At 40.9% G+C, this 27,788-nt stretch overlaps 2 protein-coding genes and 1 long non-coding RNA gene across 3 annotated transcripts in view; 2 read left to right on the plus strand and 1 right to left on the minus strand.

The window, feature by feature from the left end:
* Positions 1 to 14,146, plus strand: part of WWC1 (WW and C2 domain containing 1) — a 135,312-nt gene extending 121,166 nt beyond the window's left edge. The window contains exons 16-23 of the mRNA XM_061616803.1: positions 676 to 828; positions 1,210 to 1,310; positions 2,445 to 2,583; positions 5,780 to 5,944; positions 8,840 to 8,932; positions 9,559 to 9,789; positions 11,617 to 11,738; positions 12,270 to 14,146. Coding sequence (XP_061472787.1) covers positions 676 to 828; positions 1,210 to 1,310; positions 2,445 to 2,583; positions 5,780 to 5,944; positions 8,840 to 8,932; positions 9,559 to 9,789; positions 11,617 to 11,738; positions 12,270 to 12,336 — 1,071 coding nt within the window. The 3' untranslated portion in view covers positions 12,337 to 14,146. The remainder of the gene's footprint in view (positions 1 to 675; positions 829 to 1,209; positions 1,311 to 2,444; positions 2,584 to 5,779; positions 5,945 to 8,839; positions 8,933 to 9,558; positions 9,790 to 11,616; positions 11,739 to 12,269) is intronic.
* Positions 13,493 to 23,987, minus strand: LOC133380138 (uncharacterized). Its single transcript, XR_009761369.1, has 3 exons — positions 23,869 to 23,987; positions 14,152 to 14,308; positions 13,493 to 13,646 (listed from the first exon to the last, which is right to left on the minus strand). It is a non-coding gene; the product is annotated as an uncharacterized LOC133380138 (long non-coding RNA).
* Positions 23,674 to 27,788, plus strand: part of RARS1 (arginyl-tRNA synthetase 1) — a 38,936-nt gene continuing 34,821 nt past the window's right edge. The window contains exon 1 of the mRNA XM_061616802.1: positions 23,674 to 24,072. Coding sequence (XP_061472786.1) covers positions 24,028 to 24,072 — 45 coding nt within the window. The 5' untranslated portion in view covers positions 23,674 to 24,027. The remainder of the gene's footprint in view (positions 24,073 to 27,788) is intronic.

Below are 27,788 nucleotides of genomic sequence, written 5' to 3' on the forward strand. Positions count from 1 at the left end.
ACTAGCATTAAACTGTTAATAGAAAAACCAAGCGGAACAAAAAAATATAATTATATGTGATGGCTTAATTTTTAATATTTCAACTCCTGTTGTTTTAACACTAGTCTTACTCTACCACAATGTATGAATATGTAACTTCAGGTTCTTGCCATAAGATTGTGCTCTCATGTGGTTCTCACTTAGCTGGTACCTTCACAAGCACTCCAGGAACTTATGGACTGCCAGCAGTTGCAGCCAGGCAGTGCTTACTGGAGTTGCTATTTGTGTGAATTAGTGAGTCTATGTGAAGGCTATCTATGCAGCTGGTGTAATTTTCAATGTTTCTTGATATTTTTCTTCTTAAAGGTCAGCTGGTATTTGAAGGTGGGGCCCAACACAAGTGTCCCGGGAGCACCCATGGCACTTGAAGTAGGGCAGCCCTTATTCTGAAGTGCCATTTGTGTAAGCTGGTCTTGCCAGGCATGCTCGCATATACTACCAGTGTGATTTGCACAACTGTGGCAGCTCAAAAACATGCTGTTGCGATTATGGAAATCATTATCTGTGCAATGCAGAAACTGCAAGGGAAGGACAATTATATATATGTCATTCAAGGTCATGCATTTCTCTCAGCATTTGTTTTCATTTCCATTTGAATGTTATGAAGATGCCCATTGCTGTTTTTTCTTTCCACAGGGAGGTGCACAAATTAGTCTTGCTGAGATTTGCAGATCTGGAGAGAGATCAACGCGTTGGTACAACCTCCTTAGCCATAAATACCTCCACACTCAAAGCAGTAAAAATAAGCAAGATGATGCCTGTTCCAAACTACCCTGCACTGAGAAAATGGTAACAATTTATGAATAAAAATGTTCTCCACAAGCTGCAGTAGGATAGGAGACAAAACGTCAGACTTGTATGTCTGAATATACAGTAGGGGCCAGCTTTACGGCGCTTCACTAATGCGGCGGTCTCAATGAGATGCAATTAGACTAAAGCCCCACTCATACGGCTCTTGTTCCGCTTTTACGGCGGTTTTCGGGCGTTGCACGCCAGTCTATTAAATGAGTTCCGCTTTTTAGCGGGGGTCCAGAACGTAACCCGCTGTATGAAGTTTTTGTTTTTGGCTAAACAACATATAGCTGGAAAAATACTATTGAGTAATGACAGCCTTTGTTGAAACTAAATGGACATTAAGAAATAATAACGTCATTAACTCATTCCCTAAAGGACTCTGTATCTGCACTGCTGGAACAAACTGCTGTTGAACTAGAAGCTGTAGAGAAAAAACTAGAAGAAAGCAGAAGCTCTTTACTTACTAATGAGAACTGGTAAGTGGTATGAAAAATTGTATTACAACTCTGCAATGCTTTAGCTTCTATGGGCTTTTACTGCTAACTTTTATAGGGCTAGGATTAGATTTTAAGTAACAACATGTAGTCAAAAGATTTTGTTGCTGTTGTGGCAACAGTTTTGCATGCACACCCTCCTGAATTCCCTATAGAAGAATATTTCTTTCTCTAACTATTTTTTTCACTATGCAGGCATGAAGCAGATAAGCAAGGTTAGAAGTTAAGATCAACTTGATTTCAAAGTTGTGTTTTTGAAGTTAAAATGAATAAAGCTATTATATATTTAAAACAAAGTTACAATCCAAAGCATGTCAGCCTTTACTTTTCTATTTTTTACAAAAACTGAATGCACAGAATCCAGTTGCATTAAATCAGTGTGTCACACTAAAGCCTTACCCCAAGCAGTTTAATTTAAAATAAAAAATAGTTTTGCTATAAGTGCTGCCAAGTTGCTCACAGAAATACTGGAGCTGAGCTTTTATTACGTTCACCTTTGGCTGGCAGACCTTGAGTAAGGTCAAGTCTAAAAATGTGCATGATTCCCCTTTTTAGCCAGATTGTGTCTGATGATCAGGTTATTAATACATATAGGCAAGTGAAACACACATTCTAAATTCTCTATTACTTCTTGGATTCAGCTCAGCTCAACTTATACACACCTTGCAGAGGCCCCTGTTGCATTTTGACATGGCAGTGCACAACCCAGTGCTGTGGAATGTATTCACATTTGTTGACTCACATCCATGGTGGCTTTGATATTGATATGACTATATCCCATGCAGCTGAGTTGACTAATGTGATAAGCCTAGGCCAAACCTATGGCTTGCTGTATGGTGCCATCATGTAGAAGGATTGTTTTGCTTTTGTTTCTGGGTCAGGGGGTTCTCTGTTGTTTTTAGTACCTCCACAAAGGAGAGATGTGGTATAATACATTAATAAATCCAGATTTACTGTCCCCTTTGCCCCAACCAGTGTCCTACTTATTCCACTGTATTTGCACTGTAGACAATATGACCACTGTTTCTGGGAATGCTGTCAGCTTTACCAAAGCTCTTAAGGGTGTTGTTTCAGGTGTGCTTTGCCTGTTAACAGAGAAATTTTGTTATATAATAGGCAAGATGAAGAAGATGCTGAACAAGATGGCAACAGTGAAAGTGAAGTAGTAGAAGAAGAATTTTATGGTGGGAGGACAATATGGGAAACAGAAGAGATCGCATCATCCTTGTCACAGGCTGAGTCAGCAGCCATCAAGGTAAAGAAAAACACAAGGGAAGCTATGTCTTGGGTAAGCAGTTGATTAGGAAGACAAGCTGACTTATGTACTGTACTACTGCTGCAGTGCCCTTGTTTTACCTCTACCATGACAGAAGGGAGTTTACTTTTTCTTTTCTATTTGCTTGTGAATATTTGCTAGGTTTCACCCAACACATGCTAAGACATAAACACATCAGGGAAATAGTAGAATAATACACGTGGCATATGAGCAATAAGGAAGCTGGAGATACTCAATGATGAGTTTGGTGTTTGTTTTTCTCGTCTTTTTTTACTGTACCTGCAAACATTATTGCAAAAAGTTGCTTTTGCAGTAGCTGTAGCACTTACACAGTGATGATCTTACCATTAGGGTGAAGTATCAAAGTCTGAACTAGATGAAAGTCCCTGATTTGTTGCTGGAAGAGAGCCATGTAATGTCCCAATAGTGATATATGGTAAAGCAGGCCAGCAAAGTCTCCCTCAAATATATTGCTGTCAAATAATGCAATATACCTATATGACCTTGTCAGCACAAACAAATATTTGCATAGGCAAACTACCTTATGTTCATGCTTCCATGCACAGTTATCTGTTTTTTCAAGCAAATTCATGAAGTTGGTGAATAGGCTTACATTTCTACATTAGCAGCATTACAAGGAGAACTCCTGGATTCTGTTTTTCCTGCTGTTTCTTTCTGATACCCTGCCCCCTCAGCTTCCAGTCCCTACCAATTTTATTTTAACGTTCACACTCTCAGCAGCTGTTGCTGAATTCTTCATTTAAAAATAAGTAAGTAAAAGCTAAACTTTAACATGTAAAATTTTAAAAGAAGCCTTAGCATTTTTGGCTTTCTGGCTTGGTTGTGTTTCATCATAATTCAGACCTTGTACTTCTGCTTAAGAACATAAGAAGAGCCCTCCTTGATCAGACCAATGGCCTATCTAGTGAGCATCCTGTTTTCACAGTGGCAACCAAATGCCTATGGGAAACCCGCAAGCAGAACCAGAGCGCAAGATCACTCTCCCCTCCTGTGGGTTTCAAGCAACTGGTATTCAAAAGCACACTACCTTTGACTGTGGAGGCACAGCATACCCATCATAGCTTTTATACCCTTATCCTCCATGAATTTGTCTAATCCAATTTTAAAGCCCTCCAAGATGGTGGCCATCTCTGCCTCTCTGGGAGCAAGTTCCATAGCTTAGCTATGCATTGTGTGCAGAAGTACTTTCTTTTATCCTTTATGTTGTTGATTGGATCGACTCACCCAATAGAAGACTTTTTGCTGCAGCAGGCTAGCATAGCTTCCCGTTTGAAAATACGTATTCACAAAAAGGCAAAAAACCTTGCGGTTTAAGAGCATACCTATAGCCAACAGATATTTCTATCAAACGTCAAAAAGCAGGGAAATTGGGCAGCTATAGTAAATGCACCAGGGGAATGGGAAACCTGACCTCTTCTCTGAGATATTGTGCTGGCCTACAAATGTGTAAAAGCAAACAATTTGGGTTGGTTTTTCATAGTCCAATCCACTTCCTATGTAGCTTGGAAGAATTTGGTAACGTGCCTCTGAGCATATTATTATTATTATTATTATTATTATTATTATGTATTTATACCCCACCTTTCAGCGAAAGGCCCTCAAGGCGGCTTACAAACAACACAAATATAAAAATACAATATAAAATACATCAATAAAACAATACAATTTACAATAATTAAATAATAAAGTATTTTAATTTAAAAAGATGATCTTGGAGAAAGTCCATGGTTTATTTATCGCTGGAGAGGCCATCTGTATCAGATAGAAGAACCACAGAGCTGTTTAGTGCTGCCACTGACAAATCCACTAGTGGGAAGGCTGCTTTAGCCCCTTTAGCTGGGTTTCTTTAGTCTTCCCTGTCTTTCTGATGGTGAACATATGGTAACACTTGCAGTCAAAATTGTATCTCCAAAGCTTAAGAATTACAATTTCTGTATGTTTGTTTGGAGGAGGAGGGGGCAGGTTTGATCATTTGCATGCTTATTGAGTTCAGTGGTATTTACTCCCATGCAATCATGCTTCAGATAGGTGAAACTGACCAGGGGGAGGGAGGAGGGAGGCAGGAGAAAGGGATAGTGGAGAGGGAGGGGAGTAGGGGAGGATGAATATGGGTATAGAGGAGGAGGAAGGAGGGGAGGAGATTGGGTGGATGGGCACTGGGCAGAGGGAAAGCCTCTTTCCTTTCTAAAGAAAAACATTGTTAATAGTATTATTTTGGGGGGTTTCCCCCACCTTTTTATTCTACAGCAGGGACATGTAGTCTCCCACCCAAATTTAAACCAAAGCTGACCCTGATTAGCCAAGCCAAACAGCTGTTAGACCAGGTTTTAAAACACTGATATTTAATTTTCTTAAATTAATTAAAAATCAGCCATGCCTTTTTTTTTACTTTAAAACTGGAAGATGAAGTTCAGAGAATAGAACAAGGTCACTAATATGATTACAGGTACTCTGTGAACATGTCTGATCTTTAATTAATTTCAACAAATTATGAGACCACTGACAGAAAAAAGTCCAACAGGGTTTGCTGTGGATTCTCTCTGAGTGTTTTGTGTATCACCATGACAACTGAGAGGTTTGTTAAGCAAGTGTTTCTGAGTTCAGAACTATACGTTTTGTAAGACTTTGTTTTGAAATGAGCTTATGGGAAGCAGCAGAATGGCATGAGGGTATTTTCAGTTTAATATGATGGAAAGCAAAAAACCCATGCTGGCTATAGTTATATAGCCACTTGTGTGACTGTATAATAAGCTAGTTACTGTAGTGCTTGCTTAAGCATACTGGAAACAACAAAGTAGCACTACATTTTATAGTCCACAGTTCCAATACAGAGTCAATGGGATTTGCAGTTAATGGGCTTGGGGTTAAGCATGTTTAACTCTGTGCTGGATTTTTGCCCTAGTGTTTTGTTCTCTCTGTGTGTGTGAGAGAGAGAGAGTTAGTGAGAGAGAGTGTGTGTGTGTGGTTTTAGATATGTTGATTCTAAAATAAAACTTGGTGGTAGTGATACCTGTCTGGAGTGTGCTATTTCATATATGATATAGATATATATATCATAAACAGTGAAGAAAAAGGTGCAGGCTTCAAGTGGCCCTTAGAGCTGCAAGACAGTCAGGCCACAAGAAAACTACACGTGTGTTTATCTGTCTTATAGGTGGATAAAGAGACCAACACGGAGAGCCTTATACCATCTTCCACAGCAGTTCGTCCAAAAGATAAAAGAACATCTAACCCTCTACGAACTCCATTTGTTAGGGGCAGCACTATTATCCGATCCAAAACCTTTTCTCCAGGACCACAGAGCCAGTATGTGTGTCGGGTAAGAAAAATAACACCTGTGTGTGTCTTCCATATGTGCACATGAAATTGTTGCAAGGTACATCCATAGAAACCCCATTTCTCTTCCAGCTGTGATTTAAAGTCTCCCAAATTCAAAAAGCAATGTGAGGGATTTCGCAGAACAGCTGTTTAAAGGGGAATTCAGTAGGGGAAAATAGCACACATGTACTTGTTCTGTTTTCTTTTTCAAAAGCTATCACAAAAATCCCCCAGAGCTGCTTTTTGAATGTAGGATAATTTAAAGAACAGTGGTGTGTTCTCTTAGGGAGCTTCAGAAATCTTTTAGAAAAGATTTGACACTTGTTCGTCTATCTGTATTGCAGCCTATATCAGTGGATTTTTAAAATACATGTTTCTGTTAAAGGTTTACCAATATAGGAAGTCAAGGAAGCTGGTACATGAGCAAATAATGTAGTTTGTTCAGTCAGATATTTAAAGAAATGCATCATGAAACTGTGTGCTACTTGTATTTATTTATTTATATAATGTGTTTTAATTACTGCAAATAGTAAGGCAGTTCACAACATGATAAAAAAATTCAATAAAAATGTATAACTATTTACGTATAAATATATACCATTAAATTAGTAGTATACAATTATTTTTGCTAAATTCTTTGTTGCCTGCTTAAAGTGGCTGCATGAATTGTTGTAATTAAGTTCTCTGGGTTCCATAGAACTGGCTGCTCTTCCAAACTGAAGGCAACTTGCATGTACACCATTGCCTCTTTCTTCAACAGAAGTCAGATCAGTTCAGTTTTGTACTCTTACCTACTTGGTATGTCACTTTCTGACAGCAGAACAGGTTTATATCTAACCAATGTAACTGAAGATTCTCTTGTGTACATGCAGGAGTACCAATGTGTGTAAGCATAAAGATTAAAATGTGTGTAAGCATAAAGATTAAAATATGCAGGGGTTGTTCTGTTCTGTTCACTGCTATGGATTGGAAGATACCTACTTAGCAGAGATCACCATTTCAGGGTATTTCCCAATTCTGGCTCACATGGATTTTTGTTTGCAGTGTTCTTTCACTGGACCATGCCCATTCTCTATAGATTTTTATCCGTAAGTGTGAATCAAAAGTAGATTAATGCATGTGTCTCTTTAGTACTGGAAATGGAACTCAGGGCCGGAACTCTGCCGGTTTTATTCCAGCTTAATGATGAATAAAGGGTTTTCAAAACAGGGTGTTCTTTATATAGAGAAGGGTGGAGGAGGGAGGGAAAATGGAAATTTGACCATTAAAACTATTGTGATTTCAACTACGTATGATGTAGCTGAATGTGTCCAGTCCATCACAGTTATGTATGGTCCAGTATGTATTGTTTATTCACAATTAATTAGTTCCAGAAGACAGGATAAGGCACGACTATAAATAACCTCTCTCTTTAACTTCAGTTTGTGCAGCAAACAAGGAAAACACTGTCAGGAAGGGTCCTTTTATGAAGCATGGGCTGGCTCAGCTGAAGAACGAGGTGTTCCTTCGGCACATCAAGGCTGCCTATTGCTGAGATGAAGTACAACAGTGCCTGATACAGTTACTGCTTCCAAATTCAGACATTGTCAGACTCACCAGCTATCTATTTTCCTTTTGATTTAGCTGCAAGTTGAACTTGCCTAAGTAGGCTAGACCTTTAAATTGCATCATCTTGTTTTTTAAGACAGGCCTTTGGGCAACAGGCCATGGAACAAATAGCACATGACAGGGGGCATTCAGGCATGGCAAGATAGATGGATGGCTCAGTGCAGTGAACAGGAGATGCACAAAAGGTTTTGAAATGAAATGTATTGAGGCTTTAAAAAAAATAACGCAGCTTTAAAAAATTAAAATATTGTTTGTCTGATAGCTAATGCCTCGGGGAAAAGAGTGTAAAGATACTTCCCTTGTAGCCAGAATGCTGCAGGTAGTGCTTTGAATATCCAATTAGAAGGAGTATCCCAAGAGCAAAGCAATTTTGCCCTGGTTCAGGATAAAAAGTTGTAGATGCAGGCTTCTCCTTGCATCCTGAAACAACACAAAGGTAAGTGATGCTGTCCCTAGGAATAGAAACTGCTCACTGGTCTGCTGCTGTTTTAAGCAAACTGTAGACATTGAAATATTATTTTCTCTTGAGGGGCAGATTTTATTTCAGTGGTACAGATAAGTAGATTTCTTGGATTGTATTACCCTGATCCTCAGTATTTTGTGCCAACATGTCTGGCTGCATAACCTATTGCAGAACTGACCTTTCATCTTTTATTGCATTCAGCAAGTGCCACAGTTGTTACAAACCCTCCTGAAGTATTATTTGCCTGGTCTTAAGGGGTTATTCTCTTTATGTTTCTAATCGCATCTCAACACAACTGCATCATGGCAACACCGAAGCTGCTATATCAGCCATTCCCAACCAGTGTGCCTCCAGATGTTGTTGGACCACAACTTCCATCAGCCTCAGCCAGCATTGCTAATGGTCAGGAAAGATGGGAATTGTGGTCCAACAACATCTGGAGGCACACTGGTTGGGAAAGGCTGTGCTATATACTAAGTTAGGCCATCGGTCCATCTGGCTCAATATTATCTATGCTGACTAGTGGCAGCTCTCCAGGGTTTCAGACAGGAGTCTTTTTCCAGCCATACATGGAGATGCCACAGATTGAACCTAGGACTTGTGTATACAAAACATGTACCTGTACCATAAGGTGATCTGGGGGTTTTAAGTCAACCTTATTGTGAAGACATATCTTGCTGGGTTTTTTTGGCTTTTCACGTGCTCCTAGACCTATTGTTCTAGAATGCTCTCCGTTTTTCAATGAAACAGCTTCTATTAAGGATAGATGAGCTACCTTCCTACCTCAATGATACTTCAGTGTCATTGTTCATTTCTGTTTTTCAGCTTAATCGCAGCGACAGTGATAGTTCAACATTGTCTAAGAAACCATCCTTTGTTCGAAATGCTGTGGAGAGGCGAAGTGTCAGGATGAAAAGGGTAAAAAAATTCTGACATGCTGTTTTTAATTGGGTGATGGGCTGTATACCTTTTTGCACGTGCTAACCCAAATTATTTAAATAACAATTAGCAACAATGGTCATTTGTGAACTCTAATTGTTGTTCCAGTTTTGCATGTTGCATATTAACATTAAGAGCTCTTGAGGTGATGTTATGACAGTGAAAGCTTGTGTGTTTGTGGTTTCCATTAAGGTGCCAAAGAGAGATTGTATTACAGAACATCTGGCATGTACTTCTGAATAATTTTGGAAGCTGTCATAGCTTGAGAATGCCTGAAGGATTTCTCAGTAAAGATATTGGGCCATATCAACGTTGCAGCTCCACTGGCGCAGGGGAACTCTGTGAATGCAACGGAACATCCATCCCCCCCCGTTTTCTGTATGCCCTCAAAATCAATTCCGCAGGGTTGTGGAACCTTTTGGAATGGATTTTGGGGATGCACAGGGGGAGGAGGAAATAGAAGTCTTGCTGTGCCAGCTGAAGGCCACTTTCAGTTTGGTTTCAGCAACCATATGTATTAATATTTTAAATCCTTGTGACATGACAAAGCATATTAAAGAATTAATCAATTCAGCATAATAATGAATATTTTTGTTTGTTTTCAGTCTTCTGTTAAAACCACTGGGGCTGAGCGTTTAATACGTACCTCTTTGGATCTGGAATTGGACTTGCAGGCTTCAAAGACCTGGCACAATCAGTTGGTTCAAGAGATCTCTGCCCTCAAGCAGCTAAAAGAACAATTAGAACAAGCTCAAAGTCAGGGGGGAAAGGAATTACCCTGGTGCATAGACGAGGATGAACGATTTCGGATGTTGATGAGACTGGTGGAGAAACAGGCAAGTCATTTGTGGGGCTACAGACTGGTTTCATTATCAAATAAATTTTCAAAATGGCAATAGGATCTAACATTTTGTGTGTTTTTTTTTTAAAAAAAATCTTCCCTTTGCAGCGAAACCCACTTGGATCTTCCAGATTGCTTTCCAGGATTTGCAATTTTTACTGGGATTTAAAACAGGTTCTGACTCTGTGGGTCTAGACAGAACTGCATGTTGACCATGCCGTGTCATGCCCTCTTCAGCCCCATCCCAAAGTAATGCCTGTTGTGGTGAAATAATATCCCTGAACCAGCTCTCTGTCTCTGGGAGCGTAGGCAAGCCAAGGATGTATGCAGTCTCATAATCTGTTCAGGAAGGTACTCTCTGGTGAGACTGCATTCTGAAAGCACTAAGGTTGCAGTCCTAAGGCAGTGGGGAGGAAGAACCAAACATAGTTAAACAATGTCATTGACAATCTGTTTTAAATATTACAGGGACAATGGCAAGTTTGAGAGAAAGTTTAGCAACTTTAGTCCTTCACTCATCCACAACTGACATACAAAATAACCACGTTCTCATGTCACACTAAGCCCGAACTACACCATAGCGTGAATGTGCTGGCTTATGAGGAGGAGATCACAGTTGCTTTTCTCCTCCCCAGGCTTTTTGGGTCAGCTCGTAGCAGTGCAGCAGCTAAATTGTTTAACATTTCCTCTGTAACCACAATCTGTAGCCAAGATTTGTGGTTAGGGAGGAGAGACCTTAGCCACAACTCTGGGTATAGACAACACACTAAGATGCAAGGAGTTCAATCCTGCTTGGTCACTATCTTGCCCATGGGCCAAATTTGAGAGGTGAGCCAGTATGATGTCAGATGATTGCCAGGTGGGTGATCCTGCCACCTGTCAAAGTTGGCCCACGGAGTAGGGGGAGATAAAGATCTGACCCACCAAGCTGAAAAGATTCTCCACCCCTGCACTTAGCTGCTGTCCCACTCTCACCTAAAAAGCCCAGAGGAACAAAGCAGGTGTGAGCTCCTCTCCAGGAGCCATCTTGTTTGTGTGGTCATGTTAAGGTATATTCTGGTTTATCATGACATACAAACCCAAGCTGATAGAATAGAATCTGCACTAGCTCCAGGTCTGGCATAGTCCTTGATTTGGGAGAGGGAGACTGGGAAGGTTATGGATCATTTTATTCTTAATAAAGCATTAATTAGATACATTTGTTGTAAGAATACTTCCACATATTATATTGTTATCAACTTAGAATCTCCTTGGGATGATTTCACAAGCCTGTTCATGTTGAAGTAAACATGGAACAATAGTTATGGGTATATTAATAGCATGAGCGGCAAGAGTCAGTGACTCAAAATGTAAAAAACTTTAAATCCTGGCTGAAGTATCTTCCCAAATAACTGTTTGAAAAACCATATACAAATAGATTATAGGACACACAATATTCAGACTAGCAAAACACTTGTCATTGTGGCAGCTGGAACATCTTCCACCCTCACCTACCTCTCGTGGGTCATGTAGAAAGCATTAATGTAGAAAGCATTTGTTGGTATTAAACTCACAGGATGGTGTGCAGCAGGTGCAGTGGACTGAGGGAACAGGGATTTTTGTAGGCACGTTGGTGGCAACAGTAGTGGGTATGAAATCACTTACACATTCACAATCTTTTTACAGCTTGTCTGGTTTATGGCTCAAAATAAATCAGTCCCACCTGAATGCCCTGTGTTGGACATGGAAATGAAGTGCTTTGTTTTACATAAAGAATGTCAGATTATAGAAGAACCTATTGTGCTTCTATTTAAATTAATGGTTTCATTCCTCATTCACTTAGGTAGAAAAAGTTGAATGTAAGTGTGAGCTGAAAGCTAATAAAATGATGAGAGCAGCTGCTAAAGATGTGCATAGGCTACGAGGGCAGAGTCGAAAGGAGCCCCTAGAGGTGCAGTCATTCAGGTAGGAAAATGTGTTGCAGATTTTACTTAAGCACATGGCTTTCATCTTTTGATGTAGGTTCACTTATCAGCACCGTGAAAACCTTTGGCTATAGAAAAAAGTAGTCATGCTTGTATCCTGGTCATCTTTTGATAATGAGTGACAACCTTGTGTGGCATAATTCTAACAGCCTCGTATTATGTCGTCTTTATCTGGCAGTCACACAATACTGTTGCACTTGTCAGATCCCTTTGTTTTTAAATGAATGACCTACCTATAACACTCTGTAGTAATGCTTATCAAATAGAAAACACTGTGGTTTTGCTAAAATGCCTTTTGTGGTAGTTAACAGTTCAGTAAGATTTATTTATTATATTGAAATCTTTTGGCTTCATTCACCTTGAATCTCAAAAGACTTTTTAGAAGTCTTACTGTAGGGCTTTTTAAAAGTTGTATATTACTAGGCACACGTATTTTTTATTTTTATCACTGTTGAATATTAAAGTCTTAGAATTTTTACTTTCATTAACAATTGATATTTGTGTTTTGTAGAGAGAAAATGGCGTTTTTCACACGACCGAGGATAAACATTCCTGCTCTCTCTGTGGATGATGTTTAATGTCTATTTAAGTATTTCTTTTCAGACCACTTCAGAAAAGTATAATTTTGTTTCACTGAAGTTTATTTATGTGGTATTATAAAGGTACAAAGTCATTTGTATGTTGATGGCTTTACCACCTCTATGTTCACATTTTTAGCTTTCTCCTTGTCATCTTAAACCACACCATTAAAAATAACATGATTATATAGTTTGTATATTTAGCAATGTACTTTTTGGAAAGTATTTTTGAAATATGAACAAATTCAACTGGAAAATTTGTTTTAATAAATCCATTTAGATATTTTGTACAGCTCTCCTTTTTTAAAGAGGTTTTACTGCAATAAATTTGAATCTGAGAGAGCATCATCCTATGATTCTAAAATATATCCCAATTCTTATATAACTAGCTTTTGCTAATTTAAATATTTTTGTACAAAACAGAAGATGAAAGAAGCCTTTTTTCTTTTTAAACAGCTGTGAACGAGCTCTCTGTGAGCTATAAAACATTTCCTTTTCCTTCCAGGTCATAAAAATGGGTGTGGAGTTCAAAATGCTTATGCACTTTAATTTGGAGATTGTTACTTCAGCTCATTACGTACTTGACCTGTCAAAAGTTCCAAAGCCCAGTGAACCCTTTGCTACAGGGAGAGAGCTACATGGAACATATGTCCCTGTGAGACTTTCTGGTGGCTCGGTGTTTTGCTTAACAACAACAACAAAATCCTAACCAACTAGCACACAAAAATAATTCATTTTTTAAAGGAAATTGACATTTGTTTTAAAATGATTTTCAAGTTGGTTTAATAAACAATGAAATCCTTGTGTAATCCTAACAGTTCACAAAGAGCAGCAGCCACTGAACTTTTACGAACACAAGTATTTTGCCCATAGTTTTTTCTTTAAATCTGTGGAGTCTTTTATGTTTTTTTAATCTGATCATATCCCTCTGCCCTTTATTGAATGGAATAACTAATTTGGAGTGGGTTTCCTCTTACCACCTTTGAAAACAGCTACTAAACAACATGCAATGAAGCCTTGTCTAGACTGTAACTGTGTCTAAAAGCCATAGCTTTCCATACTGTTGTTAGCATTTATGTATATATATATATATATATATATATATATATATATATATATATTTCAGCTTGCTCACCTTGGTTGGTAATATTTCTATTTTAACTTGTGTGCGCACACAAGCATTCTTTTGCTTGAACTCTCACCTTTGTGCATATATGCATACATGCACAGCCTGTCCAGGCAGTATATTCTAGGGCAAGCTTTTAGCCTAGTATGAGTCTCAGATGCATGCCCATTTCTGCTTCCTGTCTCTGTAGGGAAAAATAATGAATTGGGATGTACTGTTTTTGAACATTAGTGTCTTGATGAGCAACAACAACAACAACAACAACACCCTATAGATATTTCTGGATACTATATGAGGGAATAAATGAATGGTGAGAGGGAGGCCTGTGTGAGAGCCTGAGACTCATACTGGGTTGAGATCTTCGTAATGTAGTACCTGAACAGGCCCACACATTTTCTCCATCCCCCCGCCGCACCACTTGTTTCCCACACTCATTTCTCTAACTGTTGCCAACACAAGAATGAGAGCAATGGGGACAGGAATATAAAAAGGCCTTAAAGGTCCACAAACCAAAATGCGCCTTCATGAGTAAAGCCAACAAGTGGTTTAAAACTGGCTCTTGAAATGTACATATTTCTTTTTCATGTAAAAGAACACTTTAATAGGCAAGCACTAAATGATTGACTTTATATCAATTTTAAATTTTTGTCAGGATTAACAGATTAAAATTGCTATAGAAATTTACATACCTGATTTCTGTCTCTTTTTCTGACTATGTATAGTAATGATGTTTCCGGACTGTATCAGTTCCTGTTGTCAAAGATGCAAATCTCTAAGACATTTTAAATCCACATTTTGAGTTGCAGAAGGAAGATTCTTCCAAGAGATCCAATATGTTGTGTGGGCCTGAAACAATTAAGTCCATAGCATTTTTTAAAAACCCACACAGACTTTGGATTATCTTTTCTTCTTTATTGATTTTGTTTCCATAGGAGCCCAGGCTAGAAACACATATGGTTATTTAAGCACTTCATTCTAGTTTTCCCTCCATTGCCATAGTAGCTCCCTGAGCATGCATGCTAAAATATTTTCCAAATTGCAAGCTAATTAGTCTTTGTCATTTCATTGATCCAAATGCTATGAAGAGTCAATTTAGAATTCCACAACTGAAAGAGGGAAACAATAACTGATAATTATTTTGCATATTGTTGCATTATTGGGTCAAGTAAGCATCCACTCTGGACAAGCAAACTGGGCCCTCATCTCAATAGTGATCTTCACAGCTGGATAGTAATAGAGAGGCAAATGGGTTCATGGTCCATCTAAGAGGGGATAGTAGTGGACTGTGCTTTGATCCAAAGATGAAAATACTTTGTTCAACTCTGTAAATTCGATTAGTGACTATGAGATCCTTATGGTTCATGGAGACACTAATTAGGAAATGCTTGCATGTGTGAAGTTATACTACAGCATCCTCTGCAAATAAAGGGGCATTGCAACATGGGCTGAAAGTAAAATTAAGACCCTGGATTTGAAAAGGAACTAAGATTTGAACTGGATTTGAAAAGGAACTAACAGAGAAAATTATACCATATCCTTGGATCACACAATAAAGCACGTGGGTAGGCACTTCCAGCTGCAACCAGGACTACTAGATCCCCCTCCCGCTACAACAGATCATGTTATTCTTCTGCAGGGTTTCCCTGCTTTGTGTGTCTTGCTGGGAGTTTCGGACAATTCCCAACATCAAGACTTTGTGAATGGGATCCCAAGTAAAGAGTTGATCTGTTCTCTCATTCCTGCCATGTTCTGACATGAGTTTTTATTGATAATGCTTTCACCTAGCCTGATCCTGCACTTTCTGAGAATCTGCTATAACGTAGAGCTTCAAATTATGCAAAATGTTAGGATTGTAAACTTAGTGATACTTTTTGTACATTCAAAATGTCAGGAACACTGCAGTGTAACTATATTATATCACAAATGGTTGAGATGGGGCCTTCATTACTATTCCTCATTCATTATAATTTTAAAATAAAATTACTGTTTTGGAATGTTTGCCTTTTTACACAATGTGCAGGAAATTCTTGTGTTTTTTTAAACTACATAAAATTTTGCTTCACTCAACTTTCATTTTCATTCTTTTCATTGGCGATCATCACTCATGGCCGAGTAAGATTGTTTTCCAAGGTAAGATATTTAAGTAAAGTCCATAAGTGACTGTGGAGGCCAATTCTGGATCCACACAGCCTACCACAGTGAGGACATAGGTTTCCAGATGGAAGATGGTTGCGATGAGGATTTGTTTGACGTGCCTTCCGCTTAGCTCGTTTGTCCCGTTCGTCCTGTATTCGTGCCTTCCACTTAGCTCGTTTGTCCTGTATTCTTCAAAGTCCACAGCACCTTCGATAATAGCCGACCTCCATTTGGGACGTTCATGGGCCAAGACTTCCCAGTTGTTGATGTTCATGTTACATTTTTTTATATTTGCTTTAAGAACATCTTTAAACCTCTTTTGCTGTCCACCAATATTCTGTTTTTCATCCTTAAGTTGGGAGTAAAGTAGCTGCTTTGGAAGACGACAATGAGGCATTCGAACAACATGGCCGGTCCAGCAAAGTTGATGTTGAATGATCATTGTTTCAACACTGGTAGTCTTTGCTTCTTCCAAAACACTAACATTAGTCTGTCTGTCTTCCTAAGTATTGCAGAATTTTCTGGGGGCAGTGTTGGTGGAATCTTTCCAGAAGTTGGGAGTGGCGTTTATAAATGGTCCATGTTTCACAGGCATACAGTAAGGTCGGTAGTACAATGGCTTTGTAAATAAGCATTTTGGTCTCCCTGCAAATATCCCGATCCTCGAACACTGTACGCTTCATTCGGGAGAATGCGGGACTCGCAGAGCTCAGACGATGTTGAATTTCAGCATCGATGTCAGCTTTTACAGAGAGATGGCTGCCGAGATAGGGAAAGTGATCAACGTTCTCTGACACCATTAAGCAGGATTGATGGTGCTACAGAGGGACTAGTTCGCACCTGTTGATGAAGCACTTTGGTTTTTTTAATATTAATGAGAGCCCAAGCTTTCCATATGCTTCTGCGAAGACATTTAGGATAGTTTGAAGATCTTTCTCTGAATGTGCAGACACTACATTATCATCGGCATATTGAAGTTCTACAACAGAGATTGACATTACCTTACTTTTTGCTTTCAGCCTACTGAGATTAAAAAGCTTTCCATCTGTTCGATATATGATTTCCACACCAGCAGGAAGTTTCTCCTCAATAAGGTATAGAATCATAGCAATGAAGATAGCAAATAAGGTAGGAGCAATGACGCATCCCTGTTTTACGCCTGAGAGAGCCAGTGTGGTGTAGTGGTTAAGGTGTTGGACTACGACCTGGGAGACCAGGGTTCGAATCCCCACATAGCTATGAAGCTCACTGGGTGACATTTGGCCAGTCACTGTCTCTCAGCCTGATGAAGACCCTTGAAGGCAGTACATTCCAACTCTGAATGGATCACTCTGAAAGCCATTGATGTCCAAAATTGTTGCTGTCATGTTATCATGAAGGAGTCGCAAAATATTCACAAATTTATCAGGGCATCCAGTTTTCAGAAGGATGGTCCAAAGAGCGGTTCGATTCACAGTGTCAAAGGCCTTAGTCAGATCAATAAATGCCATATATAAAGGTCAATTCTGTTCCCGGCATTTTTCTTGAAGCTGTCATGCAGTTAAGATCATGTTCACTGTCCCCCTGGAAGGGCGGAAACCATTTTGAGACTCGGGAAGGACATCCTCTGAGATTGGCAGGAAGCGATTTGCGAGAATCCTTGCAAGGATTTTACCTGCGGTGGTTGTTACAAAGCTATACTGTAAATACTATAGTCTAATGCAGTGTTTTATTGGAGAACTATAATATATATAAGAAACTGAATTTTACATTTCTGTAGCACTTATATACTGCCTTTGATCCTATTGGATTTCACAGCAAAGAAAGTATGTGCAAATTTGTTTATTTAAAATATTTTTAGGCCATGGATTATATTTAATGCTAGTCATACTTGGAGTTGACCCATTGAAATTAATGAACATGACTAACCTAGGGTCATTAATTTCAGTTGGTCTACTCTGAGTAGAATACTGGATATCCTATCCTTCTCAATGAAGTTGTTGATCCTTCATCATACATAATAGCAGGGTGGGATACAATAATAAAATATTTTAAGCCAGAATGACAACAAACAATACAAATACATAATGGATAGAACAAATAAATCAGTAGCAAAAACTACCAGGCCCTGGCTAGATAGATTTGTGCAAAAGCCTGCTTAAACAGGCAAGTCTTCAATTGGTACCAAAGACTCAGTTGGTGCCAGTTGTATATCAGAGCTATTATTTCATATATTGTGAGGCTACAACAGGTTTGGAAGCTGAACCGTGGTTCAAATTCAGCATTTGAGTATTCAGCATTTATGATGTAAATAAATGTACCTGTCCATGGTTCTCCCCATTTCCCATTTTTTAAAGACACTACAGGGTAGATATTGAAGTCATTTACTAAAATCTAAGGGCATGGTAGGCTACTATTGTATAGGACCTGCAGCATTTAGTACAGTAATACATCAGTTAACAAAGTAGATGCATTTCTGGACATTACTACTTTAACAGAAACTTTGGTATCAGAGGTAGGAATAACATGGAAGAATAGGGATAGGTTCCGACATAACAAAGAAGTACTTCAACATATTTCAACAAACTCTTTATTCAGAACTAACAATAAAAAAATAGACCGCCTTCAAGTCGATCCCAACTTATGGCTACCCTATGAATAGGATTTTCAAGGTAAGTGGCATTCAGAGGGGGTTTTCCGTTGCCTTCCTCTCAGGCTAGTCCTCCCCAGCTGGCTAGGGTCTGCTCAGCTTGCCACAGCTGCACAAGACAGCCCCTTCCTTGTCCGCAACTGCCAGCTGGGGGGCAATTGGGCTCCTTGGGAGGGCACATAACCCCTGAGCCACTCACTGTGGGGGTGATCTTTAGCTGGCCCTTTACAACCAGGAGACACGAGCGGGGATTTGAACTCACAGACTCTGGACTCCCAGCCAGGTGCTCCTCCCCACTGTGCTACACCAGCTGTAGAACTAACAATATGCATGTCTGAAATGAAACAACCAGGTCAGGTAAGCCTTGCAATACAGACCACTTGAAGGCTTCTTCCAAAATGCATCCAGGGATGCCTGGCTTGCCTTTTTTCTATTATCATGTAGCACCTTGCTATAGCAATCTAAAGCTCTGAGCAGTTCTCTCTGTACGCTCCAGCAGGCAGGCAAGGGGCTGCTGCCACCACCCTGTGCTTGTGCTCACTTTCTCGGCTATCCTCCCCTACACTTGAGCAGACGCATCTGTAGAAAACAGCGCTTCCAGTGAAGCACGGTTTACTGTAGAGGTGTCTGTACTACCTGGTCAGGAGTGCCACTCCAGCCATGTGTGAGATAGCTGCCTGCAACAGCAGCAATCCAGTAGACACGCAACCACATTCTGATTTATTTATTATTTGATTTATATCCCACCCTGACTCCCAGCAGGAGCCCAGGACAGCAAACAGAAACACTAGAAACACTTTAAAACATCATAAAATGACCTTAAAATACATTAAAACAAAACATTAAAAAATTTTTTTTAAAAGCTTTAAAAACATCTTTTTTTAAAAAGGGGTTAAAAATATTATTAAATAAAACATATTAAAAGCAATTCTAACACAGACGCAGACTGCGATAAGTCTCAACTTAAAAGGATTGTTGAAAGAGGAAAGTCTTCAAAAGGTGCTGAAAAGATAGCAGAGATGGCACCTACCTAATATTTAAGGGGAGGAAATTCCACAGGGTAGGTGCTGCCACACTAAAGGTCCGCTTCCTACGTTGTGTGGAACGAACCTCCTGATAAGATGGTATCTGCAGGAGGCCCTCACCTGCAGAGCGCAGTGATCAACAGTATATAAGGGGTAAGACGGTCTTTCAGGTATCCTGGTCCCAACCTGTATAGGGCTTTGTACACCAAAACTAGAACCCTGAACTTGGCCAGGTAGCAAATGGGCAGCCAGTGCAATTCTTTCAGCAGCGGGGTCATATGTTGGTGATACCCTGCCCCAGTGAGCAGTCTTGCCGCCGCATTTTACACCAGCTGCAGCTTCTGGACAAACCTCAAGGGCAGCGCCACATAGAGCGCATTACAGTAATCCAGCCTGGAGGTTACCAGTGCATGGACAACTGTGGTCAGGCTATCCCGGTCCAGAAACGGCCGCAGCTGTCATCAGCCAAAGCTGGTAAAAGGCACTCTTGATTGTGTCAGAGTGTGTGCCCCCCACCCTGAAAGCCTTTGTTAAAAGAAGTTTCTTTCCTGGAGGATTTGTTAACTGAGGTATAAAATTAAAAAGGTAGCAGAGCAGCTTTTAAACTGACTGAGGGGAGAAACCCGACAGGAGCTGAGAAAGGTCCGGTTCAGAATAAACCTCCCCCGTGGGATAAAAACCAAAGAAATGATGAAATGTTAAAAGGGGTAGGCCTAGAAGTAGGCATTGTGAGAGCAGGGGCACAGGATATAAATTCAGAAGAGCAAAATTACCACAGGCCTAACCACAAGTACCAAAGACACTTGAAGAGAGACACTGCTTACAAGTGCCTGTACGCTAATGCTAGGAGCCTCCGAACCAAGATGGGAGAACTGGAGTGCTTGGTCTTAGAGAAGAGCATTGATATAGTGAGCATAACGGAGACCTGGTGAAATGGAGAAAACCAGTGGGATACGGTTATCCCTGGATATAAACTATATCGGAAGGACGTATTGGTGGCGGAGTCGCTCTATACGTGAAAGAAGGCATTGAATCCAGCAAGCTCAAAACCCCAAAAGAGGCAGACTCCTCCACAGAATCATTGTGGGTGGTGATACCATGCCCCAGGAGGGACTTAATACTGGGAACGATCTATCGTCCCCCTGATCAAAATGCTCAGGGAGACCTTGAGATGAGATATGAAATTGAGGAAGCATCCAAACTAGGAAATGTGGTAGTAATGGGTGACTTCAACTACCCAGACATAGACTGGCGGCATATGTGTTCCAGTCATGACAAAGAAGCAAAGTTTCTAGATATTCTAAATGACTATTCCCTAGACCAGTTGGTCATGGAACCGACCAGAGGGACGGCAACCCTGGACTTAATCCTCAGTGGGGACCGGGACCTGGTGCGAGATGTAAGTGTTGTTGAACCGATTGGGAGCAGTGACCACAGTGCTATTAAATTAAACATACATGTAACTGGCCAATTGCCAAGAAAATCCAACACGGTCACAATTGACTTCAAAAGAGGAAACTTCACAAAAATGAGGGGATTGGTAAAAAGAAAGCTGAAAAACAAAGTCCAGAGGGTCACATCACTCGAAAATGCTTGGAAGTTGTTTAAAAACACTATATTAGAAGCTCAACTGGAGTGCATACCGCAGATCAGAAAAGGTACCGCCAGGGCCAAGAAGATGCCAGCATGGTTAACGAGCAAAGTCAAGGATGCTCTTAGAGGCAAAAAGTCTTCCTTCAGAAAATGGAAGTCTTGTCCGAATGAAGAAAATAAAAAAGAACACAAACTCTGGCAAAAGAAATGCAAGAAGACAATAAGGGATGCTAAAAAAGAATTTGAGGAGCACATTGCTAAGAACATAAAAACCAACAACAAAAAATTCTATAAATACATTCAAAGCAGGAGACCATCTAGGGAGACAATTGGACCCTTGGATGATAAGGGAGTCAAAGGTGTACTAAAGAACGATAAGGAGATTGCAGAGAAGCTAAATGAATTCTTTGCATCTGTCTTCACAGTGGAAGATATAGGGCAGATCCCTGAACCTGAACTAACATTTGCAGGAAGGGATTCTGAGGAACTGAGACAAATAGTGGTAACGAGAGAGGAAGTTCTAAGCTTAATGGACAATATAAAAACTGACAAATCACCGGGCCCGGATGGCATCCACCCGAGAGTTCTCAAAGAACTCAAAGGTGAAATTGCTGATCTGCTAACTAAAATATGTAACGTCCCTTGGGTCCTCCTCCGTGCCTGAGGACTGGAAAGTGGCAAATGTAACGCCAATCTTCAAAAAGGGATCCAGAGGGGATCCCGGAAATTACAGGCCAGTTAGCTTAACTTCTGTCCCTGGAAAACTGGTAGAAAGCTAGATTAACTAAGCACATAGAAGAACAAGCCTTGCTGAAGCAGAGCCAGCATGGCTTCTGCAAGGGAAAGTCCTGTCTCAGTAACCTATTAGAATTCTTTGAGAGTGTCAACAAGCATATAGATAGAGGTGATCCAGTGGACATAGTGTACTTAGACTTTCAAAAAGCGTTTGACAAGGTACCTCACCAAAGGCTTCTGAGGAAGCTTAGCAGTCATGGAATAAGAGGAGAGGTCCTCTTGTGGATAAGGAATTGGTTAAGAAGCAGAAAGCAGAGAGTAGGAATAAACGGACAGTTCTCCCAATGGAGGGCTGTAGAAAGTGGAGTCCCTCAAGGATTGGTATTGGGACCTGTACTTTTCAACTTGTTCATTAATGACCTAGAATTAGGAGTGAGCAGTGAAGTGGCCAAGTTTGCTGACGACACTAAATTGTTCAGGGTTGTTAAAACAAAAAAGGATTGTGAAGAGCTCCAAAAAGACCTCTCCAAACTGAGTGAATGGGCGGAAAAATGGCAAATGCAATTCAATATAAACAAGTGTAAAATTATGCATATTGGAGCAAAAAATCTGAATTTCACATATACGCTCATGGGGTCTGAACTGGCGGTGACCGACCAGGAGAGAGACCTCAGGGTTGTAGTGGACAGCACGATGAAAATGTCGACCCAGTGTGCGGCAGCTGTGAAAAAGGCAAATTCCATGCTAGCGATAATTAGGAAAGGTATTGAAAATAAAACAGTCAATATCATAATGCCATTGTATAAATCTATGATGCGGCCACATTTGGAATACTGTGTACCGTTCTGGTCGCCTCATCTCAAAAAGGATATTATAGAGTTGGAAAAGGTTCAGAAGAGGGCAACCAAAATGATCAAGGGGATGGAGCGACTCCCTTATGAGGAAAGGTTGCAGCATTTGGGGCTTTTTAGTTTAGAGAAAAGGCGGGTCAGAGGAGACATGATATAAGTGTATAAAATTATGCATGGCATTGAGAAAGTGGATAGCGAAAAGTTCTTCTCCCTCTCTCATAATACTAGAACTCGTGGACATTCAAAGAAGCTGAATATTGGAAGATTCAGGACAGACAAAAGGAAGTACTTCTTTACTCAGCGCAGTTAAACTATGGAATTTGCTCCCACAAGATGCAGTAATGGCCACCAGCTTGGATGGCTTTAAAAGAAGATTAGACAAATTCATGGAGGACAGAGCTATCAATGGCTACTAGCTGTGATGGCTGTGCTCTGCCACCCTAGTCTGAGGCAGCATGCTTCTGAAAACCAGTTGCCGGAAGCCTCAGGAGGGGAGAGTGTTCTTGCACTCGGGTCCTGCTTGCGGGCTTCCCCCAGGCACCTGGTTGGCCACTGTGAGAACAGGATGCTGGACTAGATGGGCCACTGGCCTGATCCAGCAGGCTCTTCTTATGTTCTTATGAGGTACAGGACCCCCGCCGTAAAGCAGAACCCCATTCACTATAATGGGCTGTGTCGCACGAAAACGGTGCAAAACGTCGCAAAAGATACCTTTAAAATTGAAAATGATAGCCGCCGCATCAGCAGAATGCCGTAAAGCGGGGCCCTACTGTATAAGTGTAGTAGCATTTCTATCCCACCTTTAAGGAGTAGCCTATATGTTTCTCTGCCTCTTCAACACTATAAAGTAAGTTAGGATGAAATACAATGCCTGGCCCAGGGTCAACCAGTGAGCTTCATGGCGAGTGGGGATTTGAACCCTGGTCTCCCAACTCTCTAGCCATTATCCTACACTGTATCTTTCCGCAGGTAGTAATTGGAGCCAATTCCAAATTCACACATTTTTTCCTGCACATAAACATTCAAGGTCTGCTCTGTGAACTCTCACGCCGTAGAGACTTGCTAGATCCATTTCCGATTCTGTGGAACTACCCAACTCTGCTACTTAAGATCCATGCAGCGTCCTTTGTATTTATTCCTGTCTTCCGTGTGCTTGAGCTGCTTCCCATTTATACTACAAACCAGCACCAATGTGGAGCCAGTCCCTGCGAGACAGCGCTGCTTGCTGGCCGCCGCTACCAGGGCTGCTCTCGCTCTCCTGGCGACACTGAGGCTCGCCGTGACATACGCTTATTCCAAGAGCCCATGAAATATTTTCTTGCGGAGAAGGCGCTCAGGGTAATCGGTCGGAGGTCCTCACTTTATTTTTGGTAGCGAGGAAGTGCCCACTGGATTAAACAAAATACTTAGTGAAATATGGAATGTAAAAACGTCTACCTTTTTCTTCTCTGATTGGCTGGAGCGATCTCGCTCTAGCGTTCGAGGTGCAGCCCAATAGGGGGCGCCTGAGTAGCCGGCAGGGAGGTTTTTGGCTCCTTCGTCTCGTCATAGAGAAAGTACCAGTTCCTGTTCCGGTTCGTTTTCCGACCCGCGAGAATGGAGGTGCAAGTAGCTCAGTGTACGGAGCGGCTCCAGCGGCAGGTGAGAGACCGATTTTTTCTGGGGGGTAGTTTGGACGGCGGCCGCAGCGGCGTGGAGGAAGGGGGGCTTTTCCGTGGGGCGCAGCTGGAGGTGAAAAGTTAGAGAGACTTGGGAGAGGTTCAGCGGAGGTCGCCGCCCTCGGCCACCCCCAGAGCCCACTCCTCTCTCTCTGGTGGGTCGTCTCGTGGCAAAGGAGAAATCGGTAATACGTGGCTGTTCGGAGGAAGAGTTGGAAGGGCACCGCGCTTCCTTTCTTTTGCCGCCCAGCGCGGCGCTTTCTCTTTCCAGCCTGCTTACGTCAGCTCATCCCTTTGCCCTCTTCGAGGCAGGCGGTCTCCTTCTCGTCCCATGTGCACATGGGGCTTCTCGAATAAAATCGGTCCCCGGGCTTGAGACAGGGTTTTTGGGAGAAACCTTAATGTAAGCACAAATGTTTATAGCCACTGCAACCTTTCTCTCCGGCTCTGGGGGCCCTTGCACGCTCTTCTGGTGTCTCTTGAAGTGGGCAGCGCCCCAAAGTGAGCCTGTGTGTGAGAGAGAAGGCGTGTGTGTCCTGAGTGCACAATAACCCTCACTCAAACTATCTTTTAAAGCCATGCCAATTTGAATTAGCAAAATCTAGGGTTCCTGATGACACTTTTTCTGTTTGTTTTTTAACAGCAACTCCTCCATCATTCATTTGTATCTGTATAGCATCACATTACAATTGAATGATGATGATATAATGATGAATCATTTATTACGGTCACAGACCAAAAGTTTAAAATCAATATAAAAAGCCACAAAAATTAAAATACATATAAAACACAAGTGCTGATAATTATTACAAACTAAATAAATACAAATTAAGTAGTTTCTTAGTCAGAAGACTGACAGCATTTTTTCCTAATTTGCATTGTGATAAAAAAAATACTTTGCGACACTGTTGGTAACAAGGTGACATGTCCCTTAAACAGATCAATACTAAATTTGCAGAAATCCTCCTAGGCAAAGCAGTTAATAGAGGGGGAATTAGCTTCTTTCTGCATTCACTGTACAAATTACAAGACAGTAGAACATGTTCAATAGATTCTGTTACACCAGCTCCGCAAAGACACATCCATTTACTGACTGGGATCTTATTAAACTGTCCTTTCAACAGTGCTGATAGCAACACATTAAAGTGTGCAAGAGTAAAACTCTCCTGTACTTTGGAATAGACAGCGAATACAAATATGAAGTTGCAGTGATTCTTTCTGGCAAACTCCAGACGTGCTTTCAGATGGTACTTTTTGAGTAACGGGTTGTTTCTTGCCACTCTCTCATACAGGCCAGTGTTTTGCAGAGCTCTTGATATGATTGACTGGTGTACCATTACTCTGCTCTCGGCCACTGAATTCTGTAGCTCCTTCAGAGTGATTGTTGGCCTCTCTGTGGCTTCTCTCACAAGTTTCCTCCTTGTTCGAGTGCTGAGTTTTGAGGGATAGCCTTTTCTTGGCAGTGCCTGGGTGATGTGATGCAACTTCCACTTCCTGATTGTTGATCCAATTGTGCTCCACTGGGATATCCAAGCACTTGGATATTATTTTGTACCCTTTTCCTAATCTATGCACTTGAATTACACTATCTCTCACGTCGGTAGAGTGCTCTTTGGTGTTCATTTTCCTTCAGATCCACAGTCTGACTAATGATCCTTCAACAGTGGGGGTTTTATCCTGACAATGTGACAGTAACTGTAATGGCTCACAGGTGGAGGCCAATGGTAAGGTAATTGTGTCCTTGATAGGGCAATTGCTTTCATCTGTGTAACTTGGAAGCTTCCACAGCACAGAGGTTGCATATGCAAGCAACATGTTTCAGTTTTTTATGTTTCTTACAAACATTTCCCAACATAAAACCAATGTCGCCTCACAATAATTGATTTTGAGTTTCAGTGTTTCAAAATAAAATATCATACAGAATGAAATTACAATGTACCATTTGTGATTCATTAATATGAGAGCATTGGTCAGGGGTCTGAATACTTTTGCAAGGCACTGTATTTATAAGCTTCTGCCTAACTTGCTCCACCATGTTTTAAGAACATAAGAAGAGCCTGCTGGATCAGGCCAGTGGCCCATCTAGTCCAGCATCCTGTTCTCACAGTGGCCAACCAGTTGCCTGAGGGAAGCCCGCAAGCAGGACCTGAGTGCAAGAACACTCTCCCCTCCTGAGGCTTCCGGCAACTGGTTTTCAGAAGCGTACTGCCTCTGACTAGGGTGGCAGAGCACAGCCATCATGGCTAGTAGCCATTGATAGCCCTGTCCTCCAGGAATTTGTCTAATCTTCTTTTAAAGCCATCCATTTTGAATTTTAACTAGAAGGGTGGAGTGAAAATTCAGCACTAGCTTCTTTGCATTTTCCTTTGCTACACTCATTTAGAGTTAGTGTCTTTTTCTGTTCCTGTTTGGACACCCCTTCCTCATTCCCACGCCTGGTAGTCTTCTGTGTTGTGGTGGTATTTTTTGTTCACTGTTCTCTACCTCACTACAGAGGGATAACATTGTCAAAACATTATGCAATGTTTCTACAATTTGCCCTGGGAGACCAGGGTTGGAATCCCCACATAGCCATGAAGCTCACTGGGTGACCTTGGGCCACTCACTGCCAGGGCTGTGGAGTCGGGAGCAATTTTGGGTGGAGTCTGAGTCGGTAGAAATGTTCCGACTCCTTCATAAATGGCAAATATATATTAACTAGTAATAACACATTTACCGTAGTAAAATGGTAGCACAAGGCATTTGATCACCACCACGTGAATCCAGAGCTTGGAAAAGTTACTTTTTTAAACTACAACTCCCATCAGCCCCAGGGATTGGGCTCGTGGGAGTTGTAGTTCAAAAAAGTAACTTTTCCAATCTCTGGATTCACGTGGTGGTGATCAAATGCCTTGTGCTACCATTTTACTACAGTAAATGTGTTATTACTAGTTAATATACATTTGCCATTTATGAAGGAGTTGGAGTCGGGCAGTAGAAAAATAGAGGAGTCGGAGTTGAAGGTCTGGCGTACTGACTCCACAGCCCTGGTCTCTGCCTCTCAGCCTCATGAAAACCCTATTCATAGGGTCGACATAAGTCGCAATCGACTTGAAGGCAGTACATTTAACATCATTTGTTGGAGCAGCACTGCTATGGTGAGGAATGTCTTTGGCTGTTAGTCTTATTGTGCAAAGTTAGAAGGCTAACTGACATTTTGTATAGGGTTTCAAAACACAAGTGTAAAATACATCACATATTAAAACAATCTAAGCTGCGTTTAAAAAGAATCTCAAAATGGAAGAAAGAAAACAGCTCAGGTTTTGAAATAAAATTTTTATGTCCATGTTTTCTTCCTGATCTAGTTCAGGGTCTAGTTTTGTAAACATTGTTAACATTTACTTCCTACTAATTTGTGGATAGGAAAGCTATTATATAGTCTCCAGCCATAACTCTTAATAAATAAGCTTGTTAATTACAAGTAGGCTTATTTTTGAATTTGAGATTGACTTTATGGAGGAGTGACCCATTTCCTGCACAAGCCAAGGCAACTCTAGTATGAACATCCACTAATGACTGGCATTGCCTGTAGAAGGTGTTAAAAAGAAGGTGTTAAAAATGCTTTGGAGAAGAGGGGCTAGAAAGTGAAACAACATGAAGTGGTGGGTTTGAACACAGTATTTGGCTGTAATCTCAAGCTACTGTCTTGGAAATACATTT

Source organism: Rhineura floridana, chromosome 3 (genome assembly GCF_030035675.1).
Source record: "Rhineura floridana isolate rRhiFlo1 chromosome 3, rRhiFlo1.hap2, whole genome shotgun sequence".
Classification (NCBI taxonomy): Eukaryota; Metazoa; Chordata; class Lepidosauria; order Squamata; family Rhineuridae; genus Rhineura; species Rhineura floridana.